The sequence below is a fragment of the Gopherus flavomarginatus genome, chromosome 16, assembly GCF_025201925.1.
Source record: "Gopherus flavomarginatus isolate rGopFla2 chromosome 16, rGopFla2.mat.asm, whole genome shotgun sequence".
Lineage (NCBI taxonomy): Eukaryota > Metazoa > Chordata > Testudines > Testudinidae > Gopherus > Gopherus flavomarginatus.
The window spans coordinates 24,850,620-24,864,825 of record NC_066632.1 but is presented as its reverse complement, the minus strand read 5'-3'; the positions used below and the strand labels follow the sequence as shown (position 1 = coordinate 24,864,825).

Genomic DNA, 14,206 nt, shown 5'->3' with positions numbered 1-14,206 from the left:
GAGGCTGCATGGGAGGAAGGTCCCTTTGATGCTGCATTACCGGGGGCCAGGCTGCGGCGTGCACAGGGGATAACTGGGCCAGATCCCTGGGCTCGCCAACCTCTGGGCCTGGCACTGGGGCACTGGCACGGTGAGCCCACCCCGCTCTGTAATGCGCCCACACACCCTCCATAAACGGGGGTGTGGACCAGCTGCTGCGCATCACCCCAGAGGGGCTGCGGGTAAGAACTGGGTGAGAAATTTCCAGGCCACCCTTGACACTGGAGGACAAAGGCCCCCCCAACCCCCCGCCCCTCCGAAGAGCTTCCAGTCTAAAGGGCCCCGATCCTGCAAACACATGTGACTAAACTTTACTCATGGGAGAACCCCCCCCCCACAAAACTACACCTCCACACAACTGCCCCCCCACCCCAAACAACTACTGCTTCCCCCGCACACCTACCCCTCCCCCCCACACTTCATCCCCCCACACAACTACCCCTCAACTACTCCTCCCCCAACCCCCCTCCGACCCCTCCCCCACACAACTTCACTCCCCCAACTACCCCTCCCCCCACACCTACCCCTCCCCCACACAACTTCACCCCCCCAACTACCCCTCCCTCCACACCTCCCTCTCCCCCACACAACTTCACCCTCCCACACAACTACCCCCCAACTCTCCCTCCCCCACGACTATCCCCCCCCGAAATGTCCCGGTTTCTCACACTTGCTCGCCCAAGGCTCCTCCGCCCCCTGCTGCTCCCTTAGGCTGCGGTAGGTTTCCGCTTATTTGCAAACATGCAAATCAGCTCATTAACCACTTTGCATAAACGATCGGGGGGGCGGGGCTCAGCTGCCGACCCGGCGCGAACTACATCCCCCAGGGTACACCGGGAGGGGGGGACACGTGTTTCCCGTGACCAGGGCCCCGCCCCCCCGAGCAGCGCCTGGGACCCGCCACCTGCCCCGTGGTCCTGCTCCGCGCCGCCTGCAGCATGTTTCCGCGCTGCCTGGGCCGCCTGGCCGGGGTGAGTGGGGGGCGCGGGGGGGCTCGGGTTGGGGGCTGGCGGTGGGGTCATGTCTTTTGCAAAATATCTCGGCTTCCCCCCCAGCTCCAGATGCGCCCCCCCCATGCAGGCTCCGTGCCCTGGCTGGGCCCCTTTGCAGAGCGCTGTCCCCCACCCTCTGAGCAGTGCAAATATGGGGGTGCTCCTTTCCCCCCACTTCCCCCCAGCTGAGTCCTGCCCCAGTGCGATTTCATGGCAGGCTCAGCCCTGCAGATCCCCGCCTTCTGCTTCCAGATGCCCCATAGGAAGCCCGTGTTCCGGGGGGGGCTCAGGAGAGAGATGTGGGGGGTGTCGCCCCTGCCAGGCTCGCAGACGGAGCTGGGTCGCTCGCCGGCCCTGTGATGGGTCGCTCCGCTTTGCTCTCCTGCACCCACTGGGTGCATTGGCGGGTGCTGCCCAGCTGTTTGCATGGGGGGCGGGCACGTGCCAGGCTCAGGCCAGAGCCATCCTGCGCTCTCCACCTGCCCTGCTCCGCTGACTTCAGCGGCTCCCTGACATCTCCCCCAGTGCTGCGGTGAACAGGGCCCGGTGACCATCGGTCGAACCTCGGCGCCTGACCAAAGTCTGCTTGGCATGAGTTTTGTGCTGACCCCTTGGAACTGAGTCAATACGGCCCAGCGGCCCCTCACCTCCCCACAGCTTTTCTCTTGGCATCTTTGACTAGCGCGATTGGGGCTGCGGTGGGGGGAAGAGAGAGAAAGAAAAGGGGGGGAGCTTAACTCTGAAGATTTGGGTCCAGCTCCCTCGTCACAGGGCGGCGAGAGCCACTTGCCCCATGGGTTAGAACTTGCCCAAGTTTCTTCTGAATAACTGTGTTTTGTCGTTTGGGGAAACTTGGCGCACGGTGGGGCTTTCAAGCCAGCTGATGCAAGGGCAGTGGCCTAGTTGCATCATGCCTGTTGCTGAGGCCTGCAAGGGATACAGCAGAACCTGGCCCGTCAGCCCCACATCTCCTTGGAAACCCGGAGGATGCCCTCAGGCAGCCACAGAGACCAAACGCCCCCCCCCAATACAGTGCACGCTGCGTTAAACATCAACCACTGCACAATCGAGGGAAAGGTTTTTAATTAAAGTTGGGGCAGGGTAAGGAACCAGTTTCTGGGCTTCAGCTGCAAACTTTTGAAAGACCTGGAAAGTTTTGTTCCCGAGCAGCCGCTGTTCCCGAGGTTCTGCTGCTTTCGGATCCGGCCCCAGGAGAGGAGAGTGAGCTCCTTGTCACGGTCGGCCCCTCAGCGCTGTGCCAGGGGCTCTGGCGGTGCCTGAGAGGGGGGCAAAGCTGACAGGCTCCCTAGGCCTCGAATGCCGCTCTCCTGGAGAGCTCCGCCGTGCTCGGCCTGGTGGAGCACATGGGCTGTTTCGGGAGCAAGAACTTGTCTTCCCACCTGGGAATGGTTTGGTGCCGTGGTGGCCCCGGATCCTGGGGGGTCCGTCTGTGCGGATCCAGTCGGGGCTCTGAGAGATGCTCCGGCAAATATCTCGCGCCGCAGTGTCTTTCTCTTGGCTGTCCACTGGCTGTGTTGCTCTGGTGTCTGGGCGGCCTGGGCCAGGACCCCGTTTCCCCAAAGAGCCAGCAGCCTAGGGAGGTCCAATGTGGGATCAGCGCCCCCAGACCGGGCCCAGGTCTCTCCTGGCCCCCAGGGAGCTGGCTGGCCCCTTGCGGGCAGAGTCTGTAGCTCTCGGGGGGGCAAAGGGGGGTGAGGATCAGCTGGGAGGGGCGGGAGGGAGTGGAAGTGACACACCAGCAGCAGGGGGTGCAGTCTTCCAGTATGGTTTGCGGGGGAGTTTAGACAGGTGTCCTGGGAGAAAATGGGGGTGGGAGGGAGCCCGGGGGGCAAACTGGCCTGGTGGGTTAGTGTAGGGAGGAGGACTCTGTCGGAGTCTGGGGGGGGGCAGTGCACAGTGGGGAGCCTGGTTTGGGGCTGGGGGGCAAAGATCTGTCTCCAGGCACTTGTTGTTCCGTGTGACACGAGTGAGCCATGGCAGGAAGTGTGTGGGGCGGGGGGGGTGAGGGGTTGGCACACGAAGGACAGACTCCAGCCTCAGCCCCATCCTGTGTGTGCAGATGTGCTCTCCCCCCACACTCAGCTCACTCTGCTTCCTCCCACCCCGGTTTGCACACTCACGTGCACTCTCTCACACGCCTGCAGTCTCCCCCCCCTTCTGCCCCCCCCGGGATTTTGGAGCCGTTTCTGCTGCTTCAACCCTTTTTCCAGCTGTGGCGACTGAGACACGAGGAAGGGGACACGTACACACACACACACACATGGGGTCATGTGACTCACATGGTCCCCTGGCTTCCCCCGTCAGCCTGGGCCCCTCACCCCCCCCGTTGCCATGTGGCTGCCCCCTCTCCCCAGACGGGGTGATTGGTCCCCTGCACAAGGGCCCAGCTGTTACCGCACTCCCAGGCCTCAGAAACGCCTCCTCCGGCCACGCAAATGAACCAGAGAAGGAAGGAAGTTCTCCTCCCTCCCTGCAGTCCTCTTCCCCTCTCCCCTGCCAGAGTTGCCCATGCCCACCCTGTGACCCCCTGTTGGAGGGAGAGGGCTGCCCCGCTCCCCAGTTACTGTTTGGTCAGTTGTTATAGCAGAGGGCCTGGGAGCCAGGACTCCTGGGTTCCATCCCCGGCTCTGGGAGGGGAGTGGTGTCTAGTGGTTAGAGCAGAGGGGGCTGGGAGCCAGGACTCCTGCGTTCTATTCCTGGCTCCCCACGTGTGCCGTGAGGATATCAGGGTGTTTTTTGGCTGTGTATCCCCAAAGGTACCAGAGAAGAGTGAGTTCCCTGGTGAGGTGCCCCCCATGGCATGGGGGGTACAGGCAGGTGTGGGTGTGTGGAGGGGTGTTGGTGGTTATGCCCTTCTCTGGTGAGAACTCTCCCGCTTCCCGTTGTCAGCCTCTGCAGAGACGCTGGTGGCTGGACACGCCCGGCCTGCGGGCCCAGCACAGCCGTGCGGCTGCGGCAGCGGCTGGGGAGGTGCCCGGCTGGACCGGGCAGGAGAGCCTGGCGGAGAGCGACCCTGAGATGTGGGAGCTGGTGCAGAAGGAGAAGGATCGGCAGTGCCGGGGTCTGGAGCTCATTGCCTCTGAGGTGGGTGCGGGGGCAAGGGTGGAGGGAAGGGAGGGTCGGAGGGTGGCCAGGGGGGCAGGGGGCTCGGGGGGTCTGCAGTGGGGGAGGAGGGAGCACCACGGGGGGGGCTGCGTTGCCCTGAGGCCCCCCCCCGCCTTTGATTCCTCCCAAGTACATGCTGGAGCCCTGCCTCCCCCCCAGCTGCTTTCTAACGCAGGGCGGGGCTGAGGCTGACCCCGCATTGCCCCTCAGGTTCCTGCTTGAGGCTGGGTTGGGGGCCCCGGTGCTCGACCCCCTCCCGGGCCATCTCACAGACCACCCCCCCTCCTGCTTCGCTCTCTGTCCCCCAGAATTTCTGCAGCCGCGCCGCACTGGAGGCCCTGGGCTCTTGCCTGAACAACAAGTACTCGGAAGGCTACCCCGGCAAGAGGTACGGGGGATGGAGGGGCAGCTCCCTGGGCGGGGGGGCACCCTGGAGGGGACCTGCTCTGGGGTGGAGCCGGCCAGAGCAGAGAACATGGGGATACTGCACACAGGCCCTGGGGGCCCAGGTCTCCTTGTCAGTCAGGAGCTGGGGGGGGTGCTCCCCTCCCCAGTGGTAACTCGCTGTGTGTGGCCCTTGCGGGAGGGGCTGGGGCTGTTGTTTTTTGGGTGATTGTGTCAGTTCCCTCCAGGACCCCTGGCAGCCTTTAGGGTGGGGGTGATGGGCCCTGGGTTCCCCCCTTGCGGGTACCGGGGGGTCAGGGAGGGGCCCAAGGGGAGTGATGGGCCCTGGGTTCCCCCTTTGTGGGTACCGGGGGGGCAGGGAGTACCCCAAGGGGGGTGATGGGCCCCGGGTTCCCCCCTTGCAGGTACCAGGGGGGCAGGAAGGGCCCCAAGAGGGGTGATGGCCCCGGGTTCCCCTCCTTGTGGGCACCTGGGGGGCAGGGAGGCCCCAAGGAGGGTGATGGGCCCTGGGTTCCCCTTTGCGAGTATGGGGGGGGCAGGGAGGCCCCAAGGGGGGTGATGGCCCTGAGTTCCCTCCAGGTGCCCCGCGGGGGGGGGAGTGCTGCTTGAGGGGCTGAGCCCTGGTGCCCTCCCTGCAGGTACTATGGGGGGGCCGAGGTGGTGGACCAGATCGAGCTGCTGTGCCAACAGCGGGCGCTGGAGGCCTTCGACCTGGACCCCGCCCACTGGGGGGTGAACGTCCAGCCCTACTCGGGGTCACCCGCCAACTTCGCCGCCTACACGGCCCTGCTGCAGCCCCACGAGCGCATCATGGGCCTGGACTTGCCCGATGGTGGCCAGTATGTCCCCCCGCGGGCAGCGGGGCGAGGGGGCCCTGGGGGGGGAGGGGGCAGGGCTCTGGGGGGTGCTCAGCCTGTGGGTACCAGGAGGGGCAGGGTCTGGCTTAGAGGCCCCAGGAATTGGGGGGGGCGGTGCTGACGCGGGGTCTGGGGGCTGCAGGTAGAGCCCAGCCGGGGGAGCGGGGGCACCTGTCCGGGGGGGAGACCAGCCCTGGGCGGGGGCCCTGCCAGAAGGGGTCCCATCTGGGGAGCCGGCCCAGGGGGGTGGGTCCTGCCCGGTCTCTGGGTCAGGCTGTGGTTCTGGCCTGACACCGTCCGTCTCTCCCGCAGCCTGACCCACGGATACATGTCGGACGTCAAGCGCATCTCGGCCACCTCCATCTTCTTTGAGTCTATGCCCTATAAGCTCAACGTGAGTGGGGAGGGGGCAGCGTCTGTGCAGGGTGATCGCTGCGGGGGGTCAGGAGGGTAACGTGCATTCACGGGGGTGGGGGGGGCCCAGTCCCTTGCTCCCCACAGGGGCTGGGCCAGGAGGTTTCTGCTGCTCTGGCTGCATTTGGGACCCTCAACTTGGGTGTATTTGCGGGGAGGGAGCCTGGAGTGTCTGTTCCCCCCGTGCTGCCCCTGTCACTCGGAGCCCCCCCAGCGCTCGCGTCCTGCCTGCCGGGGCTGGTGCCTTGGCCAAGCCCTGTGCACCCCCCCCCCCAGGACCCCCTCTGCCCCTCTGTGTCCTGGGGCTGGCTAGACCCCCCCCCTCCCAGCTACCACCTGACTCTGTACAGGCTCGACCCCACCCCCCCTTAGCAGTATGGCCCCCCCAAGGGGGTAACTCTCCAGCTGTGACCCCCTCCCCCCGCAGCCGGCTACGGGGCTGATCGACTACGAGCAGCTGGAGGTGACAGCCCGGCTCTTCCGCCCCCGCCTCATCATCGCGGGCACCAGCGCCTACGCCCGCCTCATCGACTACGCCCGCATGAAGAAGGTGGGGGGGGGTCGGGAGAGCGGCTCAGGACAGAGGGGGAGGAGTCTGAGGGGGTGGGGAAGGGGGAAGGGGGTGAGTGGTGAGTTAAAGGGAGGGGCCTGGGCTGGGTGGGGAAGGGGTTCCTGGCACCCCCCCCCATGATGACCATGGGCCCTCCCGGGGGTGCCAGCTGGAGACGAGGTGGGGGGCATTGGAGGGGGGAGGTTGGTGTGAGCCCTGTGGGGGTGGAGTGCGTGGGGGGAGGGCTGAGCTGGGGGCACGGAGAGGGGGGTTGGAGGGGCCCCGCGGCTGACGTGGTGCCCGTCTCCGACAGGTGTGCGAGGAGGTGCGGGCTTACCTGCTGGCCGACATGGCGCACATCAGCGGGCTGGTGGCTGCCAAGGTGGTGCCCTCGCCCTTCGAGCACGCCGACCTGGTGACCAGCACCACGCACAAGACCCTGCGCGGGGCCCGGTGAGTGCGGTCGGGGCTGGATCCACCCCGGCCTCTTCTACCCCCTCCTCCCCACCTGGCATGTCCCTCCCCTGGCCTGTCCCCCTTCCCTCCTCCCCCACCATGCACTGCCCTTCTCCTCCCCTCCCCTGGCCTGTCCCCCTTCCCTCCTCCCCCACCATGCACTGCCCTGCCCTGCCCTGCCCCTTCCCTCCCCTCCCCTGGCCTGTCCCCCTTCCCTCCTTCCCCACCACGCACTGCCCTTCTCCTCCCCTCCCCTGGCCTGTCCCCCTTCCCTCCTCCCCCACCATGCACTGACCTGCCCTGCCCTGCCCCTTCCCTCCCCTCCCCTCCCCTGGCCTGTCCCTCCCCCGGCCTGTCCCCCTTTCCTCCTCCCCCACCATGCACTGCCCTTCTCCTCCCCTCCCCTGGCCTGTCCCCCTTCCCTCCTCCCCCACCATGCACTGCCCTGCCCTGCCCTGCCCCTTCCCTCCCCTCCCCTGGCCTGTCCCCCTTCCCTCCTTCCCCACCACGCACTGCCCTTCTCCTCCCCTCCCCTGGCCTGTCCCCCTTCCCTCCTCCCCCACCATGCACTGACCTGCCCTGCCCTGCCCCTTCCCTCCCCTCCCCTCCCCTGGCCTGTCCCTCCCCCGGCCTGTCCCCCTTTCCTCCTCCCCCACCATGCACTGCCCTTCTCCTCCCCTCCCCTGGCCTGTCCCCCTTCCCTCCTCCCCCACCATGCACTGCCCTGCCCTGCCCTGCCCCTTCCCTCCCCTCCCCTGGCCTGTCCCCCTTCCCTCCTTCCCCACCACGCACTGCCCTTCTCCTCCCCTCCCCTGGCCTGTCCCCCTTCCCTCCTCCCCCACCATGCACTGACCTGCCCTGCCCTGCCCCTTCCCTCCCCTCCCCTCCCCTGGCCTGTCCCTCCCCCGGCCTGTCCCCCTTTCCTCCTCCCCCACCATGCACTGCCCTTCTCCTCCCCTCCCCTGGCCTGTCCCCCTTCCCTCCTCCCCCACCATGCACTGCCCTGCCCTGCCCTGCCCCTTCCCTCCCCTCCCCTGGCCTGTCCTCCTTCCCCACCACGCACTGCCCTTCTCCTCCCCTCCCCTGGCCTGTCCCCCTTCCCTCCTCCCGCACCATGCACTGACCTGCCCTGCCCTGCCCCTTCCCTCCCCTCCCCTCCCCTGGCCTGTCCCTCCCCCGGCCTGTCCCCCTTTCCTCCTCCCCCACCATGCACTGCCCTTCTCCTCCCCTCCCCTGGCCTGTCCCCCTTCCCTCCTCCCCCACCATGCACTGCCCTGCCCTGCCCTGCCCCTTCCCTCCCCTCCCCTGGCCTGTCCCCCTTCCCTCCTTCCCCACCACGCACTGCCCTTCTCCTCCCCTCCCCTGGCCTGTCCCCCTTCCCTCCTCCCCCACCATGCACTGACCTGCCCTGCCCTGCCCCTTCCCTCCCCTCCCCTCCCCTCCCCTGGCCTGTCCCTCCCCCGGCCTGTCCCCCTTTCCTCCTCCCCCACCATGCACTGCCCTTCTCCTCCCCTCCCCTGGCCTGTCCCCCTTCCCTCCTCCCCCACCATGCACTGCCCTGCCCTGCCCTGCCCCTTCAATCCCCTCCCCTCCCCTGGCCTGTCCCTCCCCCGGCCTGTCCCCCTTTCCTCCTCCCCCACCATGCACTGCCCTTCCCCTCCCCTCCCCTGGCATGTCCCTCCCCCGGCCTGTCCCCCTTTCCTCCTTCCACACCACGCACTGTCCTTCCCCTCCCCTCCCCCGGCCTGTCTCCCTTTCCTCCTCCCCCAGTGCCCTTCCCCTCCCCTAGCATGTCCCCCTTCTCTCCTCCCCCACCGTGCACTACACTGCACTGCACTGGCCTGCCCCGCCCCTCCCCTCCCCTCCCCCGGCATGTCCCTCCCCCGGCCTGTCCCCCTTCCCTCCTCCCCCACCACGCACCGCCCTTCCCCTCCCCCGGCATGTCCCTCCCCCGGCCTGTCCCCCTTCCCTCCTCCCCCACCAAGCACCGCCCTTCCCCTCCCCCCAGCATGTCCCTCCCCCAGCCTGTCCCCCTTCCCTCCTCCCCCACCACGCACTGCCCTTCCCCTCCCCCGAGCATGTCCCTCCCCCAGCCTGTCCCCCTTCCCCTCCTCCCCCACCACGCACTGCCCTTCCCCTCCCCCCGGCATGTCCCTCCCCCAGCCTGTCCCCCTTCCCTCCTCCCCCACCACGCACTGCCCCTGCCCCCCTTCTGCAGGCCCACGCCCCGTCCCACTCCCAAGAGGGAACCAGACCCTGGTGATTCTGTGTCCAGGATGCCAGTGGGAAGAGGGGCTGCGGGTCGGGGTGGCCACATGAGTTGACACTGATTTAATGTTCTTCCCACTAAGCCCTCTGATCCAGAGTGGGGGCAGGCGCAAAGAACCCCCCCTCCCCGTGCGGACACCCCGATGGACCTGCTCCCTGGAGAGGGATCCCTACAGGGAGCAGCAGGGAGCTGAGCCGCCGGGGGTTGGGTGCGCAGGTTGGGTTGTGGGCCCCGGGGCTGAGACCTGGCAAACTCGTCTCAGGCAGCTGCCCTGGCTTGTGGACCCCCATGGCTTGTGGGGGGGGGGGTCACACCCTGACCCATCCCCCTGGCTGCACAGGTCCGGGCTGATCTTCTACCGCAAAGGGCTGCGCTCGGTGGATAAGAAGACGGGCAAGGAGACCCCCTACAACCTGGAGGAGCCGATCAACTTTGCCGTCTTCCCCTCGCTGCAGGGCGGGCCCCACAACCATGCCATCGCCGCCGTGGCCGTGGCCCTGAAGCAGGTGGGGGCCCCCTGGGGTGGGGGCGAGGGTGGCACATGGCTGGGGGTGGGGAGGGGGGCGATCTATGGCCCCACTGACCCACCCACCCCTCTCCCCCGCAGGCCAGCTCCCCCGCCTTCCGGGAGCACTGCCAGCAGGTGCTGAAGAACGCCAGGGCCATGGCGGAGGCGCTGCTGCAGAGGGGTTACACCCTGGTGTCAGGTGATGCCCACGAGAGCTGGGCACGGGAGGGGGGGTGCACAGGGGGAGCTGGGGGGGTGCAGTGAGGCATAGTGGGTAGCATGGGGGATGGGGGCAGTGCATGGCTGCTGCTAGTGGCTGGAGGTTTGGAGGGCAAAGCAGGGGGGAGGGGTCAGGGCTGGGCTAGCAGGGGGCTGCGGGTCGGGGGGTGCTGGCAGAGCTGGGGGGAGCCAGTGAGGGCTGTGAATCGGGGGTGAGGGGCACCGGCAGAGCTGGGGGGAGCCAGTGGGGACTGCGAATCGGGGAGTGAGGGGCACCGGCAGAGCTGGGGGGAGCCAGTGGGGGCTGCGAATCGGGGGTGAGGGGCACCAGCAGAGCTGGGGGGAGGCAGCGGGGGCTGCGAATCGGGGGGTGAGGGGCACCGGCAGAGCTGGGGGGAGCCAGCAGGGGCTGCAAATCGGGTGAGGGGCACCGGCAGAGCTGGGGGGAGCCAGTGGGGGCTGCGAATCGGGGGTGAGGGGCACCGGCAGAGCTGGGGGGAGCTGGCAGGGGCTGCGAATCGGGGGGTGAGGGGCACCGGCAGAGCTGGGGGGAGCCGGCAGGGGCTGCAGGTCGGGGATGAAGGGCACCGGCACAGCTGGGGGGAGCCAGCGGGGACTGCAGGTCGGGGGTTGCTGGCAGAGCTGGGGGGAACTGGCGGGGGCTGCGGGTCAGGAGCGGGGGGCGCTGACAGAGCTGGGGGGAGCCGGCAGGGGCTGCAGTTCAGGGCTGGGGGGCACCAGCAGATCTGGGGGGTGGGGATTGCGGGTCAGGGCGCTGATCTCTCTCCCCTGACCCAGGCGGCACCGATAACCACCTGGTGCTGGTGGACCTGCGGCCGAAGGGGATCGATGGGGCCCGGGCCGAGCGGGTGCTGGAGCTGGTGTCCATCACAGCCAACAAGAACACCTGCCCCGGGGACAAGAGCGCCCTGACGCCGGGGGGCCTGCGGCTGGGTAAGGGGGCACTGGGGGTGGGGCGTGTCCGGCCTCCCAGTTTGAGGGGGATTGTTTCCCACAGTCTGCTCCCAGTATGAGGCCTTCCCCTGGGAGATCCGCTCCTGGCCTCCCCTCTGGGGATGCCCCCCAGCTTTGCCCTCCTGAGAGTACCAGAGCGACTTTCAACTCTCTGCCCTAGCACCCCTGGGTATCCGACATCAGTGAGAGCTGGGGGCACAACCCAGGAGTCCTGGCTCTCAGCCTCCTGCTCGCACCACTAGCCCCCACTCCCCTCCACATGCCCCCTGACCCAGCATGGTGAGAGAACACCGGGGCTGGGCTCTCCCCGGGGTGTGGGGGGGCCGGCACGGTGAGGTAACCCCAGTGCTGGGGGTGGTGGTGAGGTAATCCCATTGCTGGGCTCTCCCCGGGCGGGGAGCCGGTACGGTCAGGTAACCGTGGGGCCGGGCTCTCCCCAGGGGCCCCGGCTCTGACGTCTCGCCGGTTCCGGGAGGCCGACTTCCAGAAGGTCGTGGCCTTCATCGATGAGGGGATCAGCATCGGCCTGGAGGTCAAGAGCAAAACCAGTGAGTGGGTGGGTGCCGGGGTGGGGGACAGGAGCTTCTCAGCCTCTGCCCTGCTGGTCTGAGTGCCCCACACGGGGGCAGGCCCCAGCCAAGGATCGGGCTTGTCCCGCTGGTGCAGCAGCCTGGGGATCGGGGATCACTGGGCTGGGGGGACCCGAGGTGTGACACAGGTACCCCACGGCTTCTCTGAAAGCCAGGATGCCTGGGTTCATCCCGCCTCTGGGAGGGGAGCAGGGTCTAGTGGTTAGAGTGGGGGGGGGCTGGGAGCAGGGAGGGTCTAGCAGTTAGAGCAGGTGTGGTGGGGTCTTGTGGTTAGAGCGGGGGCGGGGCTGGGAGCCAGGACTCCTGGGTTCCATTCCGCCTCTGGGATGGGAGTGGAGTCTAGTGGTTAAGAGTAAGGGGCGGGTGGGGCTGAGAGCAGGGAATGGGGTCTAGTGGTTAGTGCAGGGGGGGTGGGCGCCAGGATTCCTGGGTTCTATCCCTGGCTCTGGCAGGGGAGTTGGGGTCTAGTGGTTGGAGCAGTTTTCCTTTGTACATTGGGGATAAAGTCCGTGCCATGGCTCTGGACTGGACAGGTGGGTTGGGGGAGGGTGTCTGTCTTTGTGAAGCCCTGCGGGGGGGCTTGGCCGACCCACCCTCCTCTTTATCCCCCACACACCCCCTCCCCTTTCTCTCCCCAGCCAAGCTGCAAGACTTCAAATCCTTCCTGCTGAGTGACGCGGCGACGCAGAGCCGCCTGGCCGACCTGCGCCAACGCGTGGAGACCTTTGCCCGCTCCTTCCCCATGCCCGGCTTCCAGGATCACTGAGCAGCGGGGGCTGCCCCCGCCCTGATCCCCACCCCTGCTCCGGGTACAGAGACTGACCCTAACCCCAGGAGGGGGCGGTGCTGGGACCCCGGGTATCCCACCGGGTGGCACGGCCCCTTCGTATCCCGCTGTGCCCTGCAGCTCCCCGCAGGGCTCCCCTGCCCCTGCTCAGGCTGACCTGTTTGTTGTTGTAGGGTCTCCTGCTGGAACATCCCCTGGCCCCGTGCCAGCTCCCACCCCTCCTTGCCAGTCACAAGGCAGCCCTGCGCGCCCCCCTTGCCATGTCAGCGGGGGTGGGTGGGAAAATGCCCCCAAGGGCCTAGTTCTTGGTCCTAGCCCCTCCTGTTAAGGATGCTCCAGCTCCTTTGCCCCCAGGCGGGTTGGGTCAAATGGGGCAGCACGAGGGTGGGGTGGGGGTGCCCCCTTGTCAGGGCACCGCTGGTTTTCACTGAGCAAAGAAACCTGGAACGTTGGAAAGTTGTGTGGAGTCTGGTGTCCGTCTGTCCGTCCAGCGGGGGATGGAGGGGGCAGATGATAAGAGCTGCTGCCTGGGGGGCTCTCTGGCCCCTCCCCATACCCTGACCCAGCCCCCGGCTTCCTCTTCTCTTGCTATCCATCAGTGGCCCACAGGGGCATTGCTCCTCTGGCCCTTTGTGGGGGGGCTTGGAACTGGGCTGCCCAGGGCGGCCCCCAGCCCAGCCCCTGGCAGGGGGGCTCGGAGATGGCCCATGGTGGGAGCTTAGGAAGCCGCCACTCTGTGCAGTGTGAGGCTGGTTCTCTCCTGGCTGCTGGGGTTGGGGGGGCCAAATCTCCCATTGCAGGGTCCTGCCACCCTGGTGGAGGGCTCCCCAGTGACCCCCCAACCCCAGCCAGGTAGATGGTCTCCAGAAGGCACCTCGCCACCCCTACGTTTGTTCTCCCTGTTTGGCAATAAGCCCGTAGAACTATCCAGCCCCTCGGTTCAGGGCATGTTTGATGCCCACCTGGCTCTTGTCAACAGCCAGAGACACTCCCCCCCCCACACACACAGTGCCGGCCCCCCCCATGGGCCTGGCTCGCTCAGGTGGGGCTGCCCCACAGCTCTTGGCAGAGCTGTGCCCATGGGGCCTGCCACAGGGAGCAGCTCATGATCAATCAACCCTGCGCTTCTGAGAACACCTGGCCCCCAGCCCTCCCTGCTGTCCGGCTCCATCCGTTAAACCGGCACCAAATGCTATTAGCAGCAGCAGCAAATTGGATTTGTTAAGTGCAATTGGATTTTGCTGCCAGATGCGTGGGGGGGTCACCCACAGGTTGCAGCAGGTTTCCTTGCCTTTTGTTAACACGCCCTCTCCCCCCCGCCCCCCGCCCAATCCAGGCAGTAAAGTCTTCCTGCATGATTCAGCTTGGGGGGGGACTGGAGGAGTTTCATACCCTCCTGGGCAGGCATTGCCTCTTGCTGTGGGGCTGGTGCACTGGGGGCCAGCAGCTGAGGGGTGGAGGTTGGCTGGGGGCGGGGGCAGGGCTGTGCCTGTCTCCCTAAAGCTCCTCTCCATGGGTGAGCTGGGGGGGCTCAGTCCTCTGGCCCCTTGCAGCTGAGGCTGGGGTCTGGAAGGGGCACGTGCCACCCTCCATCGACCCAGGCTCGGGCAGGGCTGCAGATGGACACCTCACTCCAATAGAGGGGGACCTGGGGGCTCCCCCCAGCTCTGTCAGAGGGGCAGAGCCGGGGCTGTTACTCTGCGCCCAGGTCCTGGGTGTTTCCTCTTCTGCTCCAGACGTTTAGCCTGGCTCACGCCCCCGCCCTGGGCCGGCCGCATGGCTCCGCCAGAGCCCTGGGGGTGCTGGTGATGCCAGGGCCCTTGGCCACAGTTGCCGGCTGCCTGCAGCACGGCACGTCGCTGCCGGCCTACGCCACACAATGGCTGCTGTGTGTTCACTGCCAGCAACCCACCCTCTGCCCCGCCGGTGCCAAACCATCTGCCAGCAGGGCCCCTGCTAGCCCCACAGTGGCTGCTCTGCACGGGGAGGGGCTGGGGGCCCTTTCCCCAGCAGGGTCTG

The 14,206-nt window shown here is 67.3% G+C and overlaps 1 protein-coding gene across 1 annotated transcript; it reads left to right on the top strand.

The window, feature by feature from the left end:
- The first annotated feature begins 909 nt into the window (after positions 1-909).
- On the top strand, positions 910-12,647 carry SHMT2 (serine hydroxymethyltransferase 2). Its single transcript, XM_050925409.1, has 12 exons — positions 910-1,010; positions 3,942-4,136; positions 4,466-4,545; positions 5,201-5,401; positions 5,732-5,813; positions 6,261-6,383; positions 6,697-6,836; positions 9,449-9,614; positions 9,716-9,815; positions 10,634-10,789; positions 11,251-11,358; positions 12,039-12,647. Exons 1-12 carry the CDS (start codon positions 978-980, stop codon positions 12,164-12,166), a joined length of 1,512 nt encoding a protein of 503 aa, XP_050781366.1. The 5' UTR covers positions 910-977; the 3' UTR covers positions 12,167-12,647.
- Positions 12,648-14,206: the final 1,559 nt, after the last annotated feature.